Source organism: Carcharodon carcharias, chromosome 20, assembly GCF_017639515.1.
Source record: "Carcharodon carcharias isolate sCarCar2 chromosome 20, sCarCar2.pri, whole genome shotgun sequence".
Lineage (NCBI taxonomy): Eukaryota > Metazoa > Chordata > Chondrichthyes > Lamniformes > Lamnidae > Carcharodon > Carcharodon carcharias.
Genome location: NC_054486.1, coordinates 110,749,820 through 110,777,658, shown reverse-complemented (window position 1 = coordinate 110,777,658; position 27,839 = coordinate 110,749,820). Strand labels below are relative to the sequence as shown.

At 47.1% G+C, this 27,839-nt stretch overlaps 1 protein-coding gene across 1 annotated transcript in view; it reads right to left on the bottom strand.

Annotated features, from left to right (window-relative positions):
- Window positions 1–21,346, bottom strand: part of LOC121292383 (coiled-coil domain-containing protein 170-like) — a 50,976-nt gene extending 29,630 nt beyond the window's left edge. The window contains exons 1-8 of the mRNA XM_041214232.1: window positions 21,293–21,346; window positions 20,987–21,063; window positions 19,998–20,049; window positions 14,925–15,181; window positions 13,678–13,822; window positions 11,634–11,819; window positions 8,497–8,814; window positions 386–586 (exon numbers count right to left, since the gene is read on the bottom strand). Of these exons, the coding sequence (XP_041070166.1) occupies window positions 386–586; window positions 8,497–8,814; window positions 11,634–11,819; window positions 13,678–13,822; window positions 14,925–15,181; window positions 19,998–20,049; window positions 20,987–21,063; window positions 21,293–21,346 (1,290 nt within the window). The remainder of the gene's footprint in view (window positions 1–385; window positions 587–8,496; window positions 8,815–11,633; window positions 11,820–13,677; window positions 13,823–14,924; window positions 15,182–19,997; window positions 20,050–20,986; window positions 21,064–21,292) is intronic.
- Between the last annotated feature and the right edge of the window lie 6,493 nt (window positions 21,347–27,839).

The window sequence follows — 27,839 nt, the reverse complement described above, 5'->3', positions numbered from 1 at the left end:
ACACAGGCTGCAGCAGTTCAAGAAGGTGATCCATCAAAACCTTCTCAAGGGCAGGTAGGGATGGCAAGAAGTGTTGGCATTGCCAGTGACACCCACATCCCAGGAATAAATAAATAAGCTCCGCCACCAGAGGAAATAATTTCTCTCCATCTATCCTATCAAACCCTTTAATAATGTTAAACATCTCAATTAGATAGCCCCTTAACTCGAAGAAATTCAAATCTAGTCAATGCTAAACTCTGCTCATAATTTAACCCTTTTAGTCCTGGTGCTGCTCCGGTGAATCTGCACTGCACTCTCTCTCTCCGAAGCCGATATATCCTCCCTGAGGTGCGGTGCCCAGAACTGAACCGGCTTTGATGAGAAAAGCCTCACGTCAGCTCACCTTCTGCCGTTCAAGCTGGCGGCCACCTCTCAGCAGGTCCTCGGCGGTGAGCTGTCCTTCCAGGTGCCTGAGGGCATCTTCCCGCTCGTTTAGCTTCTCTTCCGCCCTTCGAGCGTGGCTCAGCATCTGGTGGTAGGTTTCGCTCTGTTGCTCTAACTGTTTGTTCACCTGAGTGATCTGCTCCTCCAGCTCCTTCACTTTCTTTCAACCAAAAAAACAACTTGCATTGATATAGCACCTTTAAAATTGTAAAATATCCCAAGCATTTCACAGGAGCATTACCAACAAAATTTGACACAAAGCCACATAAGCAGATAATAGGATGGGTGACCAAAAGCTGAGTCAAGGGCTGGGGTTTTAAGCAGCGTCTTCAAGGAGGAGAGAGAGGTGGAGAGGTTCAGGGAGGGCATTCCAGTGCTTAGGGCCCAGGCAGCTGGAGGCATGGCCACCAGTGATGAAGCAATTAAAACCAGGTCTACTTAAAAGGCCAGAAATAGAGAAATGCAGATATCTGGAGGTTGGGGGGTGGGGGAGAAGGCAGTGGGACTGGAAGGGACAACAGAGATAAGGAGAGGAAGGAGCCAGGGAGGGACTTAAATACATGAAAGAAGAATTTTAATTTGTGTCATTTGGAGACTGGAGGCAAAGGTAGGTCGGATGAAATGAGAAAGCAAGAGAGGTGCAGGATAAAGGCAGCAGCAATAAAGAGATCTCTCTTTTATATCTTGGGTAAGTGAGTTCATTGGCTAACTGAACTCTAACTGCACGTCTTCCTATGTTCTCTGTAATTGCTGCTTACAATCAATAACGGGGAGAGACTGATGCAAGAATAAACAGTGATGGTTTATTGAGACACAAGGCAAACCACCAGATCATACGTGTTCACTCAGAAACCTCCAAAACTAGACTTACAGTTCCCAGTTGCTCGTGTTGTACAGTGATTCATCAGTGCTGTCACATGATCAGTACACTTGTATTATCTTAACGGGATAGAGGAGCTCACTTTACCACACACCCCAAACCCCTCGATTAGATTCCAGTCTGTAACTGACTCCCGGGTATCTGTTATTCTATATATAAACCACCCCCAAACCCCTCGATTAGATTCCAGTCTGTAACTCACTCCCGGGTATCTGTTATTCTATATATAAATCACCTGAACCCCTCGATTAGATTCCAGTCCGTAACTCACTCCCGGGTATCTGTTATTCTATATATAAACCACCCCCAATCCCCTCGATTAGATTCCAGTCTGTAACTCACTCCCAGGTATCTGTTATTCTATATATAAACCCTCCAAACCCTTCGATTAGATTCCAGTCTGTAACTCACTCCCGGGTATCTGTTATTCTATATATAAACCCTCCAAACCCCTCGATTAGATTCCAGCCTTTACCTCACTCTGGGGTGGAATTTTCCGTTCTGGAGAGTAAGTTTGGTGGCGGGGGGGATAAGCTGTGCTTTTTGCGTTGGGTGGCAGGCTGTGTTCTTAAACCCAATTGTACAGTTGGAACCTCATGAATTATGCATCAGCGAGCAGCTCGCCCAATCGCATGGTGGGGCTGGCACTGATTCACCCGCCCTGCTGTGACCTTATGGGGTCAAAGGTCCTGACACCATACTGAAACGCCGCACGGACACACATATTCACTCTCTGCAGCCCAACTGTGTGGTCTGCAGCTCCTGAGATAGCACCAGGATAAAGAAACCATGCGCCCCAAGCTTCAGCCACAACTCCCTGGTGGTCCTACTCAAAGTCATCCGCAAACACACGGATGTCCTCTTCCCAAGGGATGGAACCAGAAGGTCCAACAACCTCCCATCTCTGGGACAGGGTCGCAGTGGAGTTCAGTGCCATTGGGGCTCAAAATAGAAATGCCCTACAGTGCAGGAAGAGGATGAATTATCTAATTTGCTCCACCGGGGTAAGTCAACCTTTAGCTCAGTCTAAACTCACACTCTCAGAACGGCATCAGGCACTCAAAGGGTCACGCTCTTCAGGGATCTCACACATTATTAGTGGAGGAGACATCAGCACTGATAGTCTCACACACACTTTAACATCACCAATATCTCATCTATCATGCTGCACTAACTCCATCCCCAGCCCTTACTGGGGAGCGCTCAGCACACACAGCCGGCATCCACGCTTCCCAGCCTCTCCTCCAACTCTTCTCATCACGCTCCATCCATTTGTCTTCATGCAGATCGAGCTGGCCCACAACGGGAGGGAGAGATCCCAGGCGGGAGGAGGGCCAGTGGACGTCCAGGAGCTCACTCCCTTCGAGGAGGAGGAAGCCAAGTTGGCACGGGGGACAGGGTGGAGGTGAGATTGTCCTCTCCCAGCCCGGCAGTACCGATGAGGCCTTCCTGAGTTGATCACATCCTGACATTCACAGTGAGTGACATGTAATGTTGTATTCTGTCTGCTCATGAACTAAAGCTATTTTCTCTCTCTTACAGGCACCAGCAGGCCCAAACACAGGCCCAGCCAGACCATCAGCCCCAGGCTACCTCAGATGAGGATCCGTTTGACGAAGACCTGTCACAGCGTTCACCTGCACCCTCTGCCAGCCCAGAGACATACATTTCAGCTTGATGACAAATGGACTTCAGTGGGTCCTAAATCAGTCTCGGGGTCACTTTCTGAAGAACACCTCACTGACATGTCTCCAGAGTAGTTGGAGGCAGCGACAGCCCATGTCTGGGCCTCAGGCGACTGCTGGAGAACAGGAACCTGCTGAGTCTGAATCTGATGATGAGCCTCTGGAAATGGCTATTACCCACATGCTGGAGATGCAAAGACAGGCAGTGGAACATCAGGCAGACTTGTGGGAGGCAGCTAACAGACTAGAGTGAATAAATTATAATATTCTATTAGCCTTCGTAATTACCTGCTGTATCTGCCTAGTAACCTTTTGTGAGTTATGCACTAGGACACCCAGATCCCTCTGAATCTCAGAGCTCTGCAATCTCTCACCATTTAGATAATAAGCTCCTTTTTTATTCTTCCTGTCCAAATGAACAATTTTGCATTTACCCACAGTATACTCCATTTGCCAGAGCTTTGCCCATTCACTGAACCTATCCATGCCTCTGCTATATATGTGCCCTGCTATAACATCTTTAATAATAGCTACTGACATTTTCCCTATGACATTTGTTAAGCTAACTGGCAAATAGTATCCTGCTTTCTTCTCCCTCCCTTTTTGAATAAAGGAGTTACATTTGCTATTTTCCAATCTAATGGAGCCTCCCTGAATCCCGGGAATTTTGGAAAATTAAAACCAGTGCATCAACGATCTCACTAGCCACTTCTTTCACGACCTTAGGGTGAAGTCCATCCAGACCTGGGGATTTGTCAGCCCAAACCCCAACAATTTGCTTAATACCACTTTCCTGGTGATTGTAATTTTCCAGAGTTCCTCTCTCCTTTCCATTTCCTGATTTATAGCTACATCTGGAATGTTACTTGTGTCCTCCATAGTGAAGACCAAAGTAAAATACCTGTTCAATTCATCCGCCATCTTCCTACTTTCTATTATTAATTCCCTAGACGCACTTTCTAGAGGACCAACACTCACTTTGATAACTCTTTTCTTATTTAAATATCTTTTGAAACTCTTACTATCTGTCTCTATATTACCAGCTAGCTTTCTCTTGTACTCTAATTTTTCCAGCCTCATTAATCTTGCCATTCTTTGCTGTTCTTTACATTCTTTCCAGTCTTCTGACCTGCCACCCATCTTTGCGTAATTATATGCTTTTTCCTCTATGTTTGACACTGACTTTAACTTTTTAGTTAACCATGGATGGTGGGACCTCCCCTTCGAATTTTTCTTTCTCATTAGATTCTGTGTATTCTGAAATACCCTTTTAAATATCTGCCACTGAACCTCTATTAACCTATCCCTTAACCTCATTTACCAGTTCACTTTGGCTAGCTCTGCTGTCATGCCCTCATAATTGCCCTTATTTAAGTTTAAAATACTAGTCTTGGACGCACTCGTTTCTCCTTCAAAATGAATGTAAAACTCAATCATATTATGATCACTGCTACCTATGGTTGCCTTCACTAGGAGGTTATCAATTAATCCTATCTCATTGCTCAACACCAGGTCTAGTATAGTCTGCTCTCTGGCTCCAGAATCTGCTGTTCTAAGGAACTATACTGAAAACATGATATGAAATCTTTGCCCATCTGATTTTTCCAGTCTAGATGTAGATTAAAATCCCCCTTGATTATCGCTGGACCTCTCTAACAATCTCCCATTATTTCTTCCTTTATGCTCTGTCCTACCGTGTAGTTACAATTAGTTGACCTGTACCCCACTCTCACATGTGACTGCTTGCTTTTAACATTTCTCATCTCTACCCAAACCTCTTTTACATCCTCGTTTCCTGAGCTTAGGTCATCCTTCTCTAAAGCGCTAATACCATCATTAACTAACAGAGCCACCCCTCCACCTTTTCCTAACTTCCTGTCCTTCCTAAATGTCACATTCCCTTCAATATTCAGGTCCCAATCTATGTCACCCTGCAGCCAAGACTCTGTAATGGCTGTCAGTTCGTACTTATTTATTTCTATTTATGATATCAGTTCATCTGTTTTATTTTGAATACTACTTGCATTTAGATACAGTACAGTTTTGTCCTTTTATTACTTATGTAGCATCCAGCCTTATCTGCTGATTTATTTTTAGATTTGTACTCTTCGGCCCTTCCTGTCATGATCTGTTAATCATTTCCTATATTAATATCTTTCTCTCTTGCCTTGCCTCTACTCCTCCGTTTACTACGTCTTCCCAAATGTGATCCCTCGCCCCCACTATTCACGTTAAAAGCCTCTCTACATCCCTAGTTAGGCAGCTCGCCAGGACACCAACCCCAGCATGGTTCAGGTGTAGACCGTCCCAACAGGACAGATCTCACTTTCCCCAGTTACTGGTGCCAGTGCCCCAAAAACCGGAACCCACTTCTCCCACACCAGTCTTTGAGCCACGCGTTCATCTCTCTAATCTGATTTATCCTGTGCCACTTTGCACGTGGCTCAGGTAATAATCCAGAGATTAGATTCCAGTCTGTAACTCACTCCTCGGTATCTGTTATTCTATATATAAACCCCCCGAACCCCTCGATTAGATCCCAGTCTGTAACTCACTCCCGGGTATCTGTTATTCTATATATAAACCCCCCGAGCACCTCGATTAGATTCCAGTCTGTAATTCACTCCCGGGTATCTGTTATTCTATATATAAACCACCCCGAACACCTCGATTAGATTCCAGTCTGTAACTCACTCCCGGGTATCTGTTATTCTATATATAAACCCCCCCCGAACCCCTCGATTAGATTCCAGTCTGTAACTCACTCCCAGGTATCTGTTATTCTATACATAAACCACCCCGAACCCCTCGATTAGATTCCAGTCTGTAAGTTGCCAAGCAATGAAAGCATTTGTTTGATTTTTAATCTCACATTACTATGGTAGGAATGATTTTAGACTCAGAAGGTGATTGAGTCACTCGATAATAAACTTGCTGAATTTGTCACAAGTGTCTATTGCATTCCTGATCCTGTGCTGTTTCCTTGGTTACTTGTCAATTTGCCTCTTGCAGCCATTAACCTGGTTAGACACCGAACGCTTTTGGTCTTTTTAAGAGCTTTCAACAGTTCTAAAACTGAGACCCCAAAGCTGCAACAACATTGAGATTATTTAACATGTGTGGTAAGTGGCATTAGAAGCTTCTAGATGTGTGAACTTTTGTGTTTTGAGGCCATTCCATAATCCTGAGTTTGAAAAGAGGATAAAAATTAAAGTTCTGGGCTATGAGGAGCTGATAGAGAAATGGCTTGATTAACACTTCACTGGAGGCCATTCAACATAGTCCTCCTGTACATTACCAGTGCTCATTGCTTCTATTCAGGAAGGTTAGTGCATTGCCAATACCTTCATTGTGTTGTGTGAGATTCCTGATATTGTCTTGAGCCAACTATCTGCAGAGTGGTTCCTGCTGATAGGACTCAGCCCACTACAACATTGGCAGCTACAAGCTTAGCTGAGGGGGTTTTTTTTGGATTGGCACAGAATGACATGATTGAATAGTCCATGAGAGGGTACTCGTTGTCTGTTGAGGGCAGCAGAGAGTACAGATGTGAGAATGGAGGAATATTCTGAAGGTCTCTTCAAATAAGGAATATAACAAGATAGAAGTAAGATAAAGGAGTACTTCATGGTGAGTGCCATTGGGTGAGTAGAGTCCATGTTAGGGGAGAGTGTGCATGGGCTGAGGAAGGAGATTGAATGGAGATTAATTCTGCTGATTTGAATAATTTCAAATTTGTAAATCCTCTTCAAAATCTTGAAAACTTCAGTCATGTTACCTTGAGGTGATCCCTTTTTCAAAGAAATCAAACCCCTCATCTTTAATCTTCCCTCTGAACTGAAAGTGACACCTGGAATCAGCTCCTCCCTGTTACAACTAGGGACAATGCTATACTAGACCTCTGAAGATTATTTGGCCAGAACAGCACGTAATTCTCTGAATGGGAGACCAAAACTAGAGATTCGAAAGCCTTTGAGAGCCTCATGGCAGTTTCCCTATTGGAGAGGGTGGTGGGGGAAGTGCAGGGTTGGAATCAGCAGGCCTCATAGATCCCCGGAATTGGGGCTCGGGCTGATGAGCTGCAGGTGGTACCAGGCAGCTCTCCAGTGGATCTAAATAGAAGACTGGGCCACGTGCAGCAGTTAGAGGGGGGTCAATTGGGCTGAGGGTGAGGGTGGTGGGACTGGGTATAGTGGCGGCAATTGGGGAGGAGGGGACGGAGACTGGTAGTGGCCCCAGTAAAATTTTACCACATTCAGGTAAGTTTACATTAAGCATTTAACTGCTGGTAGAAGCCTGCACTGTCGCTTTGAAGGATCGATGTTGGCCCACATGCCAACCTCCCCCTGGATGCAGCGCATGGTTTTCTCTTTGTGAGCCATAGGAGCCCAATATAGGCATTAACCTTCTTATTTCCAAATGAAACAGATTTAAGAACTGGTCACTGCATGTCCATTTTGTGACCTATACCGACATGGAAGTGAGTTCACTTCTGTTTCGTAATGAACGCCTGCTTCCTGCCCATCACATTTTTGATTTTGAGACCGATTACTTTTCAATACTTTTTTGTGCGTAGGCTTCACCAACTCTTGCTGAATTCTGGAAATTTCAATCCACCCCCCCAGCTCATAAAGTAAAGCAGTTCCGTCCTGCCAATAACCAATAAATGAAAGTGTTCAAAGCAGTTGAAAAGAAAATATATTTTTAGAATCCTCCAATAATTCTTCTCCTCCTATTCGCTGGCAGCTGCAGAAGGGAAATGAATCATCAATTGTTGAAGACTCCTGGATAATTCAGGGGTGAGAGACTTCAGTTTTGTTGAGAGATTAGAGATTAGTTTGCTGATGACACAAAGCCTGGTGGGAATGTGAGTGGTGAGGAGGCTTCAAGGAGATTTAGTCAGGCTGTGAGTGGGCAAGAACGTGTTGGATGGAATATAGTATGAAGTTATTCACTTTGGTAGGAAAAACAGAAAAGCAGAGTATTTCTTATATGGTGAGAGATTGAGAAGTGTTGATGCCCAACGGGGCCTGGGTGTCCTTGTTCATAAATCACTGGAAGCTAACATACAGGGCAGATGTAGCAAGCAATTAGGAAGGGAAATGGCATGTTGGCCTTTATTGCGAGAGGTCTTGAGTACAGGAGTAAAGAAGTCTTGCTGCAATTGTATAGAGACTGCACCCGGATTATTGTGTCCAGTTTTGGTCTCCTTACCTAAGGAAGGATATACTTGCCATAGAGGGAGAGCAACAAAGGTTCACCTGACTGATTCCTGGGATGGCGGGATTGTCGTAGGAGAGATTGAGGAGGATGGGTCTGTATTCTCTAGAGTTTAGAAGTTTGAGAGGTGTTCTCATCGGAATATACAAAATTCTTACATAGCACGAAAGGGGTAGATGCAGGAAGGATGTTTCCTCTGGCTGGGATGTCTAGAACCAGGGTTCACAGTCTCAGAATAAGGGGCTGTATCCTGGGAACCCTTAATGTTATCCTATTGGTACTCACCGCTGTTCGGGTCTGATCATTCCTGCAGATTTCCTTCACTTTGCTTTTGATTGCTTCTTCTTTGGCCGGAACACTGACAAAACCATTACTCAGCAAAGCTGCCAGCTGGTCAATGAAACTCTGGTGCAACACATTGGCAGCTTTTGTTTGGTAGGTGCTGCTGCGCAGACAGTCATCCAGGTCACTCACTTGTTTCTCACTGAGGGCCTGTGCCTGGCAAGCGGTGCCCAAAGCTCGCTGGCAGTCCTCCAACCTTTCGTGAAGGAGCGTGTTCTCCTGCTCCATCCTCTTCTTCTGGAGTAAAGCTTCATCCCTCTCCTAAACACAGAGGACAAAGAACAAGTGTCAGGCGTAGCTCAGTAGGTTGTGGATTCATGTCCCACTCTACAAGTTAGACAAAAAAAAATCCAGGCTGACACTTGCAATGCAGGACTGAGGGAGTACTGCACTGTCAGAAATGTGTCTTTCAGGTGAGATGTCAGCCCAAGGCCTCTGTCAGGTAGGCTGTATTTGAAGAAGGGCACGGGTGTTGTCCAATAACTCTCCCCCAATCAACATTCGCTAAAAAAAAACACAGGTTATCTGGTCATTATCACGTTGATGTTTTTGGGAGCTTGCTGTGCACAAAGTGGCTGCTGTATTTCCTGCATTATAAGGACATGCGAAATAGGAGCAGGAGTAGGCCATTCTGCCCATCGAGCCTGCTGACCATTCAATGTGACCATGGCTGGTCTCCAGCTTCAACTCCACTTTCCTGCCTGTTCCCCATATACATTATTCCCAGAGAGCCCAAAACCCTGCCTTTCCCAGCCTTAAATAACCCTCTGGGGTAGAGAGTTCCAAAGAATCGCAACACTTTGAGTGAAGAAGTTTCTCCTCATCTCAGTACTGAATGATCGGCCCCTTATCCTGAGACTGAGCCCCCATGTTCTAGATTTCCCAGGGAAACAAGCTCTCAGTATCTACCCTGTCAGACCCCTTCAGAATTGTGTATGTTTCAATAAGATCCTCTAAACTCTGGAGAATGTAGACCCAATTTACAGAGCCTCTCATTACACAACAGTGACTACAGCTTACTTCATTGGCTGTAAAGGTGCTGAACGAGGTCATGAAAGGTGCTACATAAATGCAAGTCTTTCCTTCGTTGTGAAGTTAAGACCGTCACCAAAAGGACAATAGGAGAGGCTGGGAAAAAAAATACACCGCATACGCAGCACAGAAACAGGCCATTTAGTCTAACTATTTCATATACAGAGGGCCATTGGGACATGGAATATGTGAACAGCGTTAGAAGCAGAGTCCACAATAGCTTTTCAAAAGGAACAAGGTAAGCGCTTGAGAAAGGAAACAGAGAAGGGAAGGGGCCTAATTGGATCGCTCTCTCAGAGAGCTGGCACAGCCAACAGGGGTCAACTGTCCCGACTCTCCTAGTGTGCTGTGAATGTCTATTAACAGATGAAATTCAAGCAGAAAACCATTCAGGAAGCAGGGGGTCTTTCTTGGATGTAATAGGAATGCTTTGCTCTGTTTGAATTAGAAAGTCAGTTTGACAATCTCTGAGAAAAAGAATCAGTCAGCTTGGACAACTAAGAGTTAATGGTCTCTCTCCTCAGCCCTATCTCCTCTGTCAATTGGTAAGAAATTTAAGCAAAGAAAAACTGCATTACATAAAAGTTACTTACAAAAGTTTCGCTTATTTCTGTCATGTTTTTCATCTTGATGTGTTTGAAAGGATATCTACTGTAAATATATAACTATTTTGCATTACTTAATAACCTTTTTTTAAATAAATGTCTTTCTCAGCTTTGAAAGATGCTTCATAGAGGCAAGGTTCTATTCACTCATCAAAGGGATAAAAAGTCAGATGAAAATATAAGTCCAGTAGCAAAACATAATGAGCAGACAGAGTTATTTCTTATCGCAGATGCTTCATGAACTACATCTCAAGGCTAGGTTACATTCTCTCAAAGGGAGTCAGGAGGTGAGTTACTCTCCACAGGATTGCCAGCCTCTGACCTGCTCTTGTAGCCACAGTATTTATATGGTTAGTCCAGTGCAGTTTCTGGTCAATGGTAACCCCCCCCCAGGGTGTTGACAGTAGGGGATTCAATGATGGTAATGCTGTTGAACATCTAGGGGAAGATGCTTAGATTCTCTCTTGAACAGTTCTGATCTCCATACTATAAAGAAAAAGAGTCTTTGGAGAAGGTACAAAAAAGATTTACATGGATGATGCTAGAACTGAGAGGTTATACCAATCAGGAAAAATTGAACAGACTGAGGGTGACATCATAGAGGTCTTTAAGGTAATAAAAGGATTTGATAGGGTAGATGTAGAGAAGATGTGAGGGAGTCCAAAACCAGGGGACAGAAATATAAGATGGTTACGAGTAAACCCAATAGGGAATTCAGGAGAATTCTTTAAGCACAGAGTGATGAGAATATGGGACTTGCTAACTCAAGGAATAGTTGAGATGAATAGCAGGGATACATGTAAGGGAATACTGGATAAACACATTAGCGAGACGGGAATAGGATATGTTGTTAGGTTAGGATGTCAGTGCAGTGGAGGGGACTTGTGTGAAACAATTACACTGACATAGACCTGTCAGCTAAATGGCCTGCTTTTTTTTATTCATTCACAGGATGTGGGCTTCCCTGCCAAGACCAGCATTTATTGCCCATCCCTAATTGCCCTTGAGAAGGTGGTGGTGAGCTGCCTTCTTGAACCGCTGTAGTCCATGTGGTGTAGGTACACCCACAGTGCTGTTAGGGAGGGAGTTCCAGGATTTTGACCCAGCAACAGTGAAGGAACGGCCGATATATTTCCAAGTCAGGATGGTGAGTGGCTTGGAGGGGAACTTCCAGGTGGTGGTGTTTCCATGTGCCTGCTGCCCTTGTCCTTCTAGGTGGTAGTGGTCGAGGGTTTGGAAGGTGCTGTCTAAGGAGCCTTGGTGAGTTCCTGCAGTGCATCTTGTAGATGGTACACACTGCTGGTACTGTGCGTTAGTGGTGGAGGGAGTAAATGTTTGTGGATGGGGTGTCAATCAAGCAGGGCTGTTTTTCCTGGATGGTGTCAGCTTCTTGAGTGTTGTTGTAATTCTATGTACAAAGAGTTTCAAAAAGTCTTTTTTTACCTTTCTGAAGGCTCCCATGTCCTCACCATATGAGGCTGCCACCTGCTGTGCTTTGCCTGCATCAGAGACCAGCTTCATTAGTGTTTGACGACTGGCCCTGAACTCCAGCTCCTGATTGGCCAGTGTTTTCTCCAGCGTGGCTATCCTTGTCTCCCACAGGAGGTGTTCCTGGAACAGCTCGGAAGCCTGGATCCAAAACATATCCACACCATTTGTTAAAATCATGAAAGGTCCAGCACAGAAACAGGACATTCGGACTCAGAGTCTGCAAAAGGTCATTGGCAAAGCGTTGAAGTCCGCTGGGACCAGAGGCATTGCAACTCATATTGCGCATGGTCCCATTCCAACTGGGTCATAGGTCCAAGTGTGAAGCGCCTCAGAACGTTTTAAAACAGTAAAGGCACTATATAAGTTCAAGTTGTTGTTGTAAAGCAATGTGACTCTGACAAACGAAACATGGTCGTAATTTCTTATTGCGTTTCACCAAATCTTTGACACACACCATGGTCCCAGTATTGGCAGCGGCAGGTTTTTTGATTCAGGGTTTGGTGGGGCGGGGGGGGGGGGGCAGAGGGGTGGTGGGGGGGGGTCAGTGCGTCAGTGCGGGGTGATGTGGACAGAACGCAGTCGGGTTTTGATGGTGTTTTGGGGCGTGTGTACATTATTTTGACAGGATCTTGGCATGAAAGGGAGGCTGCAGCTGCTGGTCAAATAATGAGGAGGGGGCTCCATTCCTGATCCCAAGCTTGGGGTGATCTTTGGATGGGGAATGTCTGATGGGGGCTGGGGGGAGGGGTGTATGTGGCATCCCGATCCAGGAAGCAGCAGCTTAGCTTGGAACTCCAGACAGAAGCACTGCAGCTCCTCCTGGTCCCTAGACAGTGGTCAAAGGCCAATTCCCTTCCTCCCTTCAGTTACCGTGTTCCCACTACCCATTCCAGTGTGACAGGATCGAGAGGCTGAATGGCCTCCTCCTATTCCTGAAGGGATCTGTGCTGGGTCCCCTATTATTTGTCATTTACGTAAACGACATAGATGACTATGTGGAGAGTAGGATTAGTAAGTATGTGGGTGACACAAAGATTGGCCGGGTGGTTAACAGTGAGGTTGAGTGTCTTGGGCTACAGGAAGATATAGACGGGATGGTCAAATGGGCAGATAAGCGACAGGTAGAATTTAACCCTGGAAAGTTTGAGGTGATACACTTTGGAAGGAGTAATTTGACAAGGAAGTATTCTATGAACGGCAGGACACTAGGAAGTTCTGAGGAACAAAGGGACCTTGGCATGTGTGTCCATAGATCTCTGAAGGCAGAGGGGCATGTTAGTGGGGTGGTGAAAAAGGAATATGGGACACTTGCCTTTATCAATCAAGGCATAGATTACAAAAGTAGGGAGGTCATGTTGGAGTTGTATAGAACCTTGGTGAGGCCACAGCTGGAGTACTGTGTGCAGTTCTGGTCGCCACATTATAGGAAGGATGTGATTGCACTGGAGGGGGTGCAGGGGAGATTCACCAGGATGTTGCCTGGGATGAAACATTTAAGTTATGAAGAGAGGTTGGATAGACTTGTGTTGCTTTCGTTGGAGCAGAGAAGGCTGAGGGGGCGACCTGATCGAGGGTGTACAAGATTATGAGGGGCATGGACAGGGTGGATAGGGAGCAGCTGTTCCCCTTAGTTGAAGGGTCAATCACAAGGGGGCATAAGTTCAAGGTGAGGGGCAGGAGGTTTAGGGGGGATGTGAGGAAAACCATTTTTACCCAGAGGGTGGTGACGGTCTGGAATGCACTGCCTGGGAGGGTGGTGGAGGTGGGTTGCCTCACATCCTTTAAAAAGTACCTGGATGAGCACTTGGCACATCATAACATTCAAGGCTATGGGCCAAGTGCTGGTAAATGGGATTAGGTAGGTAGGTCAAGTGTTTCTCACGTGTCGGTACAGACTCGATGGGCCGAAGGGCCTCTTCTGCACTGTGTGATTCTGTGATAGCTCTGCCAGAGGCTGGTGCACTGTTATATCATTGCACTAAATTTTCTGGCTTACCTTGCTAGTCAGGTAGTCAAGTGGATCACGCTGGCCCTCAGGGTCTGTGTTCAGGCTCTGGGCAAGTTTCTCGATGCCAGTGCTCAGTCTCCTCTCCATACTCACTGCCTTCTGCTCGCTCTGCTCCCTCTCTCGCAGGTGCAGCCTGTGCAGGGAATCAGCAACAGTGTCACGTTGGTGGGTGCGCCCACCTTACATACTGGCACTGGAGCCTGGGTCATGAGCCCCTTCCTTCTCAAAACATCTGTGTCCAAATTCCCACCCCACACTTGAATCTCACTGATTCCAAGACCCAGATCTCGATAATGAACTCCCGTGAGAGGCACGAGACTGTCTGAGGGAGGAGGAAAGGCTTTAAAGACTTAAACCCAGCACCCACAGTGCTCAGGAAGACAGGCAGTGAAAGGGATGAGGGAGTTGCTCGCTCCAGAGGGTAAGTGATTTTCCAGCGCTCCTTGTGGGTCTACAACAGAACACCTGTACCCCAGTGAGAGTCAGTACCTTCAGGAGAGGAGGGGACCTGTACCCCAGTGAGAGTCAGCACCTTCAGGAGAGGAGGGGGACCTGTACCCCAGTGAGAGTCAGCACCTCCAGGAGAGGAGGGATACCTGTACCCCAGTGAGAGTCAGCACCTTCAGGAGAGGAGGGATACCTGTACCCCAGTGAGAGTCAGCACCTTCAGGAGAGGAGGGGGACCTGTACCCCAGTGAGAGTCAGCACCTTCAGGAGAGGAGGGAACCTGTACCCCAGTGAGAGTCAGCACCTTCAGGAGAGGAGGGGGACCTGTACCCCAGTGAGAGTCGGCACCTTCAGGAGAGGAGGGAGATCTGTACCCCAGTGAGAGTCAGCACCTTCAGGAGAGGAGGGGGACCTGTACCCCAGTGAGAGTCAGCACCTTCAGGAGAGGAGGGGGACCTGTACCCCAGTGAGAGTCAGCACCTTCAGGAGAGGAGGGGGACCTGTACCCCAGTGAGAGTCAGCACCTTCAGGAGAGGAGGGGGATCTGTACCCCAGTGAGAGTCAGCACCTTCAGGAGAGGAGGGGACCTGTACCCCAGTGAGAGTCAGCACCTTCAGGAGAGGAGGGGGACCTGTACCCCAGTGAGAGTCAGCACCTTCAGGAGAGGAGGGGGACCTGTACCCCAGTGAGAGTCAGCACCTTCAGGAGAGGAGGGGGACCTGTACCCCAGTGAGAGTCAGCACCTTCAGGAGAGGAGGGGGACCCTGTACCCCAATAAGAGTCAGCACCTGAGTCGTTCTTCCAGTTCAGATATCCTGTCTCTCAGCTCCTGGTTCTCGGCCTGTAGGCTGTGGATGCTGTGGTTCATCTGAGACTTCACGCTGGCCACAGTGCCTGACGATTCCTGGGATGGTCTCATGCGATTGTTCAGGGGCTGGATGAGCGAGGCTTGTTGGGCATCACTCTTCATGTATCTGTCCAGTTCCCCTCTCTGCTGCAGCGATGAAACCTCTTTTGCTGTCAGTCTGTCTCGAAGCTCTGTGACCTGCACCAGACATTGAATAGGAGTCAATCAGCCTTACAATCATCTAGCACCCAGCAGAGACTACACTTCACAAAGTGCTTGTGTGGCTGTGATATCCTGAGGTGCACCCTTTTACTGTTTATATGCCTAAAGAAGACTTTTGTGTTTCCTTTTATAATGGCTGTCAGTTTCTCCTCATACTCTCTCTTTCCTTCTCTTTGTTGCTTTTTCAAATCCCCTCTGAATCTTCTGTATTCTCACTTGTATTATCCACCTGACATCCGTCATGTACACTCAATTTCTGCTTCTTCATACTCTCGATCTCTTGTCATCCAGGGAGGTCTGGATTTTTTTACCCTACCTTCCTACCTCATGGGAATGAACCCTTGGCAGTCCCCGAACTCTCTCTTCCTCCAAGGCAGCCCATCGTGCAGGTCGTGTTGGTTTGTCAATCTTTGCTTCTGATTTATCTAGCCCAGATCCATTCTCACCACACAGAGGTCGGATTTCTTCCAATTATTTATTCTTACTTTGGATTGCTCCTTGTCCTTTCCCACAGCCAACGTAAACCTTTTGACATAATGGTCACTGTCCTCTAAACGTTCCCTGACTGACACGCGATCCACTTGACCCACCTCATTCCCAAGAACCAGGCCTTAGCAATGTCTCCTTTCCCATTGGACTGGTAACATACTGAAGAAATTTTTCCCTGAACACACTCTAAGAACTCTGGTCCCTCTCTGCCTGTTACATTAATACTAATTATTACTGAACAAAGATATTAAGGTTTATGGGGCAAGGTTGGATATATGAAGTCCGGTTATGGATCAACCTTGATCTCTTTGAACGGAGGAACAGGCTTGATGGGCTGAGTGGCCTCCTCCCCTTCCTCAGTTACCAGACAAAATTTGATACCAAGGCAGAGGAGATGACAGGTGATAAAACTTGGTCAAACAGGTAGGTTTTAGGAGCGCTTGAAAGAGATGGAGGGGTGTAAGGAGGGAATTCTAGAGCTTAGGGTCCAGGGGGCTGAAGGCACAGCCGCTAATGAGCCAATTAAAATGAGAGCTGCACAAGATGGCCGGGAGCAGAGGGTTGTGCAGAGTCCGCTCTGGGTGACTTGCTCTCCTTGAGTTGGAGCGAATGTATGTCATTGTTCCTCTTTTACCACAGTCCTGTTCTGATGAAAGGTTATCAATGCCCTCAATTATAAATCACTGCCTGAGCCTCAGCCGGGGTATTGTGTCCAATCTGGGCACCGCACATAAGGAAAGGAGTTAAGGTTTGGAGCAGGTGCAGAGGGCATTCACCAAGATGGTACCAGTAACGAGGAACTTCAGTTATGAGGAGGGACTGGAGATGAACACAAGGAATAGCAGCAGGGATAGGCCATTCGGTCCCTCCTGTCTGTTCCCCCCATTCAAAGGGATTAAGGCCGAACTTCCACCTCATCTCCACCTTTCCACATTATTCCCATATCCCTTAATTCCCTCTGTGTCCAAAAACCCGTCAACCTCTCTCTTGATTGTACCCAGTGACTGAGCATCCGCAGCCCTCTGGGGTAGAGAATTCCAGATACAGTGAAGTCCCGCCGTTCGGGACTCCCTGGTTCACGTTATCCTTTACCCGCGCACTTTGTACTTTGCACACACAGAATCGCGCATCGTGCGACCAATGTTCCCTCATCCCCGGTTTCTTCTCCCGCTCTCTTTTTTTCCCCGGGGAGACAACAGCCATAACGGAGCAGAGAGCGGAACGCTTGCAACTGAAGTGCAGCCCGAGTGAAGGGATTGACACGGAAATGTCCGAATGGCACTGTAATAACGGCTGTGTTCGTTTTGAAATCTTCACCGATGTGATGCTCAGAGGCTCCCCCCCACCACCCGCTCCCGTCTGTCGGACGCAGGTACTGCACCACAATTCAGAGCAGGGTAACTGACCACCACACCGATGCTTTGCTCGCATGGCTGGAACCTATTTAACTCAGCCTCGTGGAAAAGCATGTTGGCTGTTAGCGATTTGGCTGTTTGTGAGGTTTCGCGGGGAGGTGACCCCTGCGAGCGGCCGGACTTTACCGTATTCACAACCCTCCAAGCGAAAAACATTCTCCTGGTCTCTGCCCCAGATGGCTGGCCCCTTGTCCTGACACTGTGACCCCCATGTTCGAGATTCCCCACACTGTGGAAACACCCCCTCAGCTATCAGGCCCCTTCAGTGACATCGCCTCTCTCATTCTTCTAAACTCCAAGGAATATAGGCCGAGTCTACTCAGTCTCTCCTCATGGGGCAAACCCCTCATCCCAGAGAACAGCCTAATGAACCTATAGAGCCTAGGACCTAGAGTCAGTACCTTCAGGAGAGAAGGAGACTGAGAAACAAAGGGAAGGGAGATGAGAAAATCATTTTAGGGAGAATTAATCACACCAGTGAACATCTCACTGGTGTTTGACTGGGATTGTACAGAGTGATGCAGTGTGATCCATCAGGATCCTGATCCTGCCTTCAGCATGTTTCAGTTTGTATTTGGAATTGAAGATTGACCCGCAGAGCACGTTTCCATAGGAATGCTGCGTGTGTGGATCTACTTCTGATGGCACAGCATCTCCTGGTGGTGAAAGTGGAAAAAAGCTGCTCAAAATTGGGGCTCGTTTTTATTCTGTTTGTTCTATTTCTGTTGCGTTCCAGCTACCCCTCAAATCTGGTCCTGCCTCCAGCTGTTCTCTTCGTACAGATAGTGCAGTGATTCTCAGGTTACAGAATGATCAAAGACATAATTGGGGATCCTGACGATGAGGTGAGATTCTCTTAGCTGGCACTTACAATCAACAATGCGGCAGGGACCATTGTCAGAGCTCCCTCTGATGAAGGGTCATTCGGACCCGAAATGTTAATTAGCTGTGTTCCTCTCCACAGATGCTGTCAGACCTGCTGAGTTTTTCCAGGTATTTTCGCTTTTGTTTCGGATTCTCAGCATCCGCAGTATTTTGCTTTTATCCCTTTATGGATAGTTCATTCTGAGGAAGCTGATCCCACACGTGAGGCAGGGTTTAATGGGGTGGGTGGAAATAGCAGTTTCTGCTGTGTTTCAGGTGTTAGCAGTGACCCAGCAACACTCACACCTGTGAGTCAGAAGGCCCGACAATGAGGGCCTGGGACTCACTGCCTGATGATTCTATGTTACTGGCTGGAATGTGCAACACCCACCCACGACCACCCAGGGAAGTCAAAGAAGCATTCAGGAGAAAGACTGTTTAGACAGTGAAGCATTTTATGCTCTGGCTGGGACCCACACCCTCTAGGAACTGATCCAACAGTGTGGGCCTTCTCAACATCTCTTCATTCTCAGTCCCAGGCCCATCCCAATTTGCTGGGTCCCCAGTAAATGTGCACAGGGGGTTTCACAGCTCTCAAGTAGGAAGCCTGCTAGTGCATCATGGAGCATGTATGCAGAGATAAGGCAAATAAGGTAAGAAATAGGAGCACGAGTGAGCCCTAGGTGCATCGAGCCTACTCTGCCATTCAGTACGATTATGGCTGAAATTCTACATCTACTCTGCTTCCCTGACCTAGCCCCATATCCACCAACCCCCAAAAATCTATTGACTTCTGACTTGTATATACTCAGCAACCGAATATCCACAGTTCTCTGGGAGAGAAAATTCCAAAGATTCACTACCCTCCGACTGAAGAAATTTCTCCTCATCTCAGTCCTAAATGATCGACCTTTTATCTCAGAATATGGCTGATAGTTCTTGGCTCTCCAGCCAAGGGAAGCATCCTTTCAGCATCTACCCTGCCAAGCTCCTGAATGAGAACTTAATCTTCTTCATTAAGATCTAACCCTCTTAAACTCTAGAGAATACAGGCGAATGTCAAACTGGAGGGTAGAGCTGGAGGATCTGGAGAATTCGGTAGCAGGAGCAGGGAGGCTGAGCCAAGAGGTGAAGGGGCCCAATATTGGAGATCTTTGCAATGGGTCTGAAGCCCAGTTTGGAGTTGAATGGACCTCCGAGACAGGGAGCCACAGTCAGGGAGGGCAACAAAATCAGTCAAGAGGGAACGGAATATGGAGCAGGAGCAAAAGAGCAGAGCTTTGGTCCTCTCAGTGCTAATCTACAGAAAGACTGTGCTTAAGGATTCTTTGTATCCTGCAAGCTCGGGGCCAAGTGTTCTGACACAGGCATGATGGGCAGAATGGCTGTATCATTCTATCAAGCGCTATGAAGTAATGTATTTTAAAAAATCAGACTGGTATTTATGCAGCATCAGATCACATCTCCCAGAAATGGTTCATAGTGCTCAGACCCAGTGAATCAAGTTATAGTGCAGTGACTGTTATAATCTATAACAGGGAACTGGGGGTCATTCCAATGGCACAGCTCCACTCTCTGTGCTTTCCTCTCGTGGGAAGAACTCACTGCCGAAATATTTCAGATCGCGCTCCTTATTCACCGGTGGGTGAGTCTGACATTCCGACGCAGAGCCAAACCTCAGGTCAAAGGTGGGTGTGGGGGAGTGGCATCAGAGGGGGGAGGCATCACAGGCACAGGGTGGAAATGATGTCATGGGGCGGAGTCTCAGACTGTGCTTTAGTGGTTAGCTCAGTTGGCCAGAATGGTACGCAGGATGATGCCAACACTGCGGGTCCAATCCATGTACTTGCTGGCTTCGTTCTTGGAGACTACATCCTTGCCTTGCTCCATAGTGAATGCTTGATGTGGATTGGTGCCTCTCTAGCTATAACCACTTGTCTCTCTCTCTCTCTAATAGAGAGGGAGAGATATCTATGGCTAATTATGGATGGACATTCTAGTGATGTCACTGAATTGACACATACCTTTGATGAACCCAGTTTACTTGTAATACCTGAGGGTGACTCATCAATTCCTCTGTGAAGAGAAACAGACAAATCATTAATGTTGACACCTTGAGAACATTGAAGGGTAATCTCTGGATTTATGCTCGACGGTGACTATATCAACATGGTTCTCCCACTATTTATCACCCTCCCTCCAAGACAATGATCCTTTACTTCATCAGACATCTGGAAAATGTCACAGCCCTGAAACATTAACTGTTTCTCTCTCCACGGATGCTGCCAGACCTGCTGAGTGTTTCTAGCATTTTCTGTTTTTATTTCATCAATGACTTTCCTTCCATCATAAGGTCAGAAGTGGGGATGTTCGCTGATGATTGCCCGATGTTCAACATCACTCATGGTTCCTCAGATACTGAAGCAGCCCATGTCCAAATGCAGCAAGACCTGGACAATATCCAGGCTTGGGCTAACAAGTGGCAATTAACATTCATGCCACACAAGTGCCAGTCAATGACCATCTCCAACAAGAGAGAATCTAACCATCTCCCCTTGACATTCAATGGCATTACCATCACCGAATCCCCCACTAACAACATCCTGGGGTTAGCATTGACCAGAAACTGAACTGGACTAGCCATATAAATGCTCTGGCTTACAAGAGCAGGTCAGAGGCTGGGAATCCTGTGGAGAGTAACTCACCTCCTGACTCCTCCAAGCTATTCCAGGATCGAGGAACTTAGCCTGGGTGAGCCGTGGACACTAACACTGCCTTGACTGAGATTCACCACATCATCACAGGGTGAGTATGGAATCTGGGATCTCCTCAGCTCTGAAAGTTCAGTTATACCATGACCAGGCAGTACAATAAACTCTCAGCCCAGAACCACACCCTCTGCCTGGCAGGCTAGGCAGTGGGGTGTGGGGGTGGGGGTGGGAGTGTTGGGAGTGCTGCCTGGGAGTGTATTTATGGATAAGGGCCGACTCATTGGGAGCTCTCTGATTCTCACCTCAACTGGGTCAGTGTTCTGATAACCTTATCCTTCTTCTCCAGCTCCTCCTGGTAGATCTTCAGTTGTTCCTCTAGCTGTGAATGGAAGAAAAATATATTCAGCTGCTGCCATCTGGCGTGTATTGCAGTGGGAAATAGCACCTCCTTGGATCTCCCCGTGCAACACGCTACACTGCACGCCGAGGTCTCACCCAGGACACTTGTATTATGCCAATAAATTAAGATACTTGAAGGTGTTGTGGTGGAGACAAAGATCGATGAGAAGGGTTATTAATTTGCGGATAAAATTACTGTCAGCACTTACATCCATTAGCTTCACACTGGTTGAATAATCCAATGATCTACAGGTGTTTGACATTATGGGTTTCACCTTTAGAAGAGGGAAATATATATTCAAACATCAAGGTTACGTTTCAACCCAGACCCACCACAGTCTGTATCTGCAGTCGCTAGTAACTGAACTCCAATGCTACTAACTACCTGCTACCTCCCAGATACATCATCTCACCCCGACCCCCAACCTGCCCCTCCCTGGAGCTCACCCATAGGTGCTAGCCACTGTGTCCAGGACAAACAAATGGCTCTCTGAGATGCCAGTCAGAGAGTCTCTGTGCAACAGAGGCTTTCTGAAGGTGTTGCTGATACGGGGGTGGGGGGGGAAGTGTTTGCTCATGTCGCTACAGGAACTGCACAAACAGACCGTCACCAGAGAGCTGGGGAATTATCCTAACAAAGGGCAGGCTTTACCTGTGCACACTCACCGCCCACACCTTGAAAGCCCGGTGGTTAATGACGCTTCAGTGATATTTAATGAAGATTAGTTAGGTTGCACACAGAGGCTCTCAACTTCAGTGAAAATTGGGGAAAAGTTGAAGCTTGCTGTGTGAATGTGATTCCATCCCCATTTCAGAGTCATGCTTTCTTTTCTTATTTTAATCATCATAACTTCATCTTCCTTCATTGTAATTGTAATAATACCCACCTACAGCCCCTCCCTTGGCAGGAGGGTGTAATTGCAGTGTGACTTGTTTACATGGGGAGTTATGTGCGTGTGTGTGTGCGTGTGTGGGTGTGTGCTTGTGTATGTCTGTGTGTGCGCACACGAGAACATGTGTGTGTGTGCACGCATATGCTACAGTTCACTCAGAGTCTGAGTTGCTAAGGCAACATGCACTTTTACACACTTGCTGTAGTCTGGAGCAATGGATCGCGATGGTAGAGGCTCCAATTTTCTTTCCATCACATGGCTGACCAGGAACATCTCGCGCTCTTACCGCCTGACATTCGTGTGTGTTGGAAGAATTTGAAAGTTGATATCTGCTTGGTCACATTATGAACACACCTTCCTTGACCATCCAGTGCTCAAGTTGGACTTCAAGCCCAAGCTTCTGACGCAGAGGCAGGGACATTACCCACTGCATCAAAAGACCTCCTTACATAAGGAGCTGACATTAACAATATGAATGTCGGAACTTATAATGGAAAATTGAACAGGAAGTGCATAAGATTTAGATGTAACTCAGAGAATGTGGTTTCTCTTTTATCTGCCTCTGCAGTCTTCATTTCACTCCATACTTTTCCTTTAGCCTTTTTTTTATACATTCACGGGATGTGAGCTTCGCTGGCTGGGCCAGCATTTATTGCCCATCCCTAGTTGCCCTTGAGAAGGTGGTGGTGAGCTGCCTTCTTGAACCGCTGCAGCCCATGTGGTGTAGGTACACCCACAGTGCTGTTAAGGAGGGAGTTCCAGGATTTTGACTCAGCGACAGTGAAGGAACGGCCGATATATTTCCAAGTCAGGATGGTGAGTGACTTGGAGGGGAACTTCCAGGTGGTGGTGTTCCCATCTATCTGCTGCCCTTGTCCTTCTAGATGGTAGTGGTCATGGCTGTGGAAGGTGCTGTCAAAGGAGACTTGGTGAATTCCTGCAGTGCATCTTGTAGATGGTACACACTGCTGCTACTGTGTGTTAGTGGTGGAGGGAGCGAATGTTTGCGGATGTGGTGCCAATCAAGGTGGCTGCTTTGTCCTGGATGGTGTCAAGCATCTTGAGTGTTGTGGGAGCTGCACTCATCCAGGCAACTGAAGAGTATTCCATCACACTCCTGACTTGTGCTTTGTAAATGGTGGACAGGCTTTGGGGAGTCAGGAGGTGAGTTACTCACTGCAGGATTCCTAGCCTCTGACCTGCTCTTGTAGCCACAGTATTTATAAGGCTAGTCCAGTTCAGTTTCTAGTCAATGGTTGATAGTGGGGGATTCAGTGATGATAATACCATTGAACATCAAGGAGCGATGGTTGGATTCTCTCTTGTTGGAGATGGTCATTGCTTGACCCTTGTGTGGTGTGAATGTTACTTGCCATTTGTCAGCCCAAGCCTGGATATTGTCCAGCTCTTGCTGCATTTGGACGTAAACTGCTCCAGTGTCTGAGGAGTCACGAATGTTGCTGAACTTCTAACCTTATGATGGAATGAAGGTCATTGATGAAGCAGCTGAAGGTGGTTGGACCTAGACCATTACCCTGAGGAACTCCTGCAGTGATGTCCTGGAGCTGAGATGACTGACCTCCAACAACCACAACCATCTTCCTTTGTGCTAGATATGACTCCAACCAGTGGAGAGTTCTCTCCATGATTCCCATTAACTCCAGTTTTGCTAGGGCTCCTTGATGCCACACTCGGTCAAATGCTGCCTTGATGTCAAGGGCAGTCACTCTCACCTCACCTCAGGAGTCCAGCTCTTTTGTCCATGTTTGAACCAAGGCTGTAATGAGGTCAGGAGCTGAGTGACCCTGGCGGAACCCAAACTGGGCATCAGTGAGCAAGTTATTGCTAAGCAAGTGCTGTTTGATAACACTGTTGATGATCCCTTCCATTACTTTACTGATGATGGGGAGTAGACTGATGGGGCAATAATTGGCCGGGTTGAATTTGTCCTACTTTTTGTGCACAGGACATACCTGGGCAATTTTCCACAGTGCTGGATAGATGCCAGTGTTGTAGCTGTACTGGAATAGCTTGGTTAGGGGCGCGGCAAGTTCTGGAGCACAATTCATCAGTACTATTGCCGGAATATTGTCAGGGCCCATAGCCTTTGCACTATCCAGTGCCTTCAACCATTTCTTGATATCACGTGGAGTGAATTGAATTGGCTGAAGACTGGCATCTGTGATGCTGGGGACCTCCGGAGGAGGCCGAGATGGATCATCCACTTGGCACTTCTGGCTGTAGATTGTAGAAAATGCTTCAGCCTTATCTTTTGCACTGATGTGCTGGGCTCCTCCATCATTGAGGATGGGGATATTTGTGGAGCCTCCTCCTCCAGTGATTTGTTTAATTGTCCACCACCATTCATGACTGGATGTGGCAGGACTACAGAGCTTAGATCTGACCCATTGGTTGTGGGATCGCTTATCTCTGTCTATTACTTGCTGCTTATGCTGTTTGGCACACAAGTAGTCCTGTGTTATAGCTTCACCAGGTTGACACTTCGTTTCTAGGTATGCCTGGTGCTGCTCCTGCACTCTTCATTGAACCAGGGTTGATCCCCTGGCTTGATGGTAATGGTAGAGTGGGGGATATGCCAGGCCATGAGGCTACAGATTGTGTTCGAGGACAATTCTGCTGCTGCTGGTGGCCCACAACGCCTCATGGATGCCTAGTCTTCAGTTGGTAGATGTTCAAAATCTATCCCATTTAGCACAGTGGTGGTGCCACACAACACGATGGAAGGTATCCTCAATGTGAAGGTAGGACTTCATCTCCACAATGACTGTGTGGTGGTCACTTCCACCAATAATTTCATGGACAGATGCATCTGCAGTAGGCTGGTTGGTGGGAATGATGTCAAGTTTGTTTTTCCCTCTTGTTGGTTCCCTCATCACCTACCGCAAACTCCGTCTGCACGTGATATCAAGAAACGGTTGAAGGCACTAGATACTGCAAAGGCTATGGGCCCTGACAATATTCTGGCAATAGTACTGAAGACTTGTGTTCCAGAACTTGCCATGCCCCTTTAGAACTCGGCCAGCTTGGTCAGTAGTGGTGCTACCAAGATACTCTTGGTGATGGACATTGAAGTTCCCCCACCCAGAGTACATTCTGCGCCCTTGCCACCCTCAGTGCTTCCTCCAAGTGATGTTCCACATGGAGGAGCACTGATTCATCAGCTGAGGGAGGGCGGTATGTGGTAATCAGCAGGAGGTTTCCTTGCCCATGTTTGACCTGATGCCATGAGACTTCATGGGGTCTGGAGTTGATGTTGAGGACTCCCAGGGTAACTCCTTCCTGACTGTATCCCACTGTGCTGCCACCTCTGCTGGGTCTGTCCTGCTGGTGGGACAGGACATACCCAGGGATGGTGACGGTGATGGTGGTGTCTGGGACATTACTTGTCAGGTATGATTCCGTGAGGATGACTATGTCAGGCTGTTGCTTGACTAGTCTGTGAGACAGCTCTCCCAATTTTGGCACTAGCCCCCAGATGTTAGTAAGGAGGACTTTGCAGGGTTGACAGAGCTGAGATTGCCGTTGTTGTTTCCGGTGCCTAGGTCGATGCCGGGTGGTCTGTCCTTTTTGTGACTTTGTAGCAGCTTGTTACAGCTGAGTGGCTTGCTGGGCCATTTCATCGGGCACTTAAGAGTCAATCACATTGCTGTGGGCCTGGAGTCACATGTAGGCCAGACCAGGTAAGGGCAACAGGTTTCCTTCCCTAAAGGGCATTAGTGAATCAGATGGGTTTTTACAACAATCGTTTCAGACTTTTAATTCCAGGTTTTTATTAAATTCAAATTCCGCCATCTGATCAGTGGTCCAGCAACAATAGCACTACACCATCCTCTCCGAAGTCCTTCCTCAGATGGGAAGTGCAGTGCGGCAGGGAAAGGAGTCACCTGTTGTTTCAGACTGCGTTTGAGGTGAGGGTTGTTGGGGGAGAGAGCTTGGGGTTGTGAGAGGTGGGGGGGTGTGGTCCTTTCCCCTTCTCTCTCCAGTCACCTGCTTCTCCCACCTACCTCACTCCCCTTCTATCCGCTACCCCTTCCTGCCATGACCTCACTATGACTGCTGCCTCTAGACATTTCCCTCCGAGCAGCCCATTCGAACCCTTTTCCTTGCTTCTGCTGTCATTCACCTCACCCTTAATCCATTATTCGCCCTAAACCACCACCATCTAGAAGGACAAGGGCAGCAGATAGATAGGAACACCACCACCTGGAAGATCCCATCCAAGTCACTCACCATCCTGACTTGGAAATATATCACCGTTCCTTCACTGTCGCTGGGTCAAAATCCTGGAACTCCCTCCCTAACAGCACTGTGGGTGTACCTACACCACATGGACTGCAGCGGTTCAAGAAGGCAGCTCACCCCCACCTTCTCAAGGGCAACTAGGGATGGGCCAAAGACATTCACACCTCATGAACAAATAAAAAACAATGGCTGTTCCCACAGGAAGGAGAGAAGTGACATGAGCCTAAAAACCTCCTTTCCCTTGACCCATTTCCCTCCTCCTCGCTCTCCACCTTCCTTTCGAATCCTTTTTCCTTCAAAAAAAGTTTGAAATTTCAAACCCTTCATTTTAAAAAAATCTCAGAACTGAGAAAGAAATGTTCTGTCTGCCTTTCTATTTGTATCTTTCTCTCTGTCTCTCTTTCTCTCACATTTGAAGTTAGAACCTCAAGCTCATAGCCTGAAGCTATTGTCATTGATATTTTCAGCCAAACAAAAGCAAGTGGAGGTGATCCTACATTATAACAACAACTTGCCTTTCCATAGTGCCTTTAATATTGTAAAATGTCCCATGGGGCTTCCCAGGGGTGTTATCAAACAGCAATTTGACACCTTGCGATACATCAGGAGCACACTGACTACACCCCGACAGTATTTCATTGGCTGTCAGGTGTTTAGTGATGTCATGAGTTTGCAAAAGGTGCTAGAGAAACGCAAGTTCCTTCTTTATAGAATCAGACAGCGCAAAAGCGGTCTATCATTCGGCTCGGACCTCCTAGGCCACCATCTTCGGTAGATATATCCAATTAGTCCCATATTTTGCTCTTTCCTCATAGTTCTGCAACAGTTTTCCCATTTTTTTGGAGCTATGGAACTGCCTTCCCCAGAGGGAGAGACCGAGACAGAGTCAATGAATAGCGATAGATAAGCTCTGGACTAACGAGGGAGTCAAAGGTTATTGGGGGTAGGCAGAAAGTGGAGTTGAGGCTACAATCAGTTCGGCCGTGATCGTATTGAAGGGTGGAGCAGGCTCGAGGGGGCCCCAGTGGCCTACTCCTGCTCCTAATTCTTATGTTTGCCTGATCATCAAGTATTTATCCAATTCCTTTTTGAGAGTTACTACCGAATCTGCCTCCACCGCCCTTTCAGATGGCGTGTTTCGGGTCACAACGATTGGCTGTGTAAAAAAGATTGCCCTCATGTCGCCTCTGGTTCCTTTGCCAATCACATTCAATCTGTGTCTCTCCTCTGGCTACAACAGAAGAAAACTCAGCAGGAATATTTGCACAATGGATGTTCCTAATCAAAAAATGCAGCAGTGCCAGGCTTGGTCTACAGACAGGAGCCTCAAATGTAGAAATATTGCAGTTAATTAACTTTATCTTTCAACTTTAATGTGTTATGTACATGTTAACAATATAAGTACTATGCAAATTTCTTATTGTCTGGGGGTTGGGGTTGGGGTTGCGTGGGGGGGAGGGGGGGGTAGGCGTTGAAGGGGGGGGCGGATTTGGAATTTGAGTGAAATATAATTCTTTTCCAGGCCTGGATGGTGTCAATGCCCTTGAAGTTTTGACTCACAGCAGGTTGATTAGGGCATTTTATGGCCTTTTGGAATCTA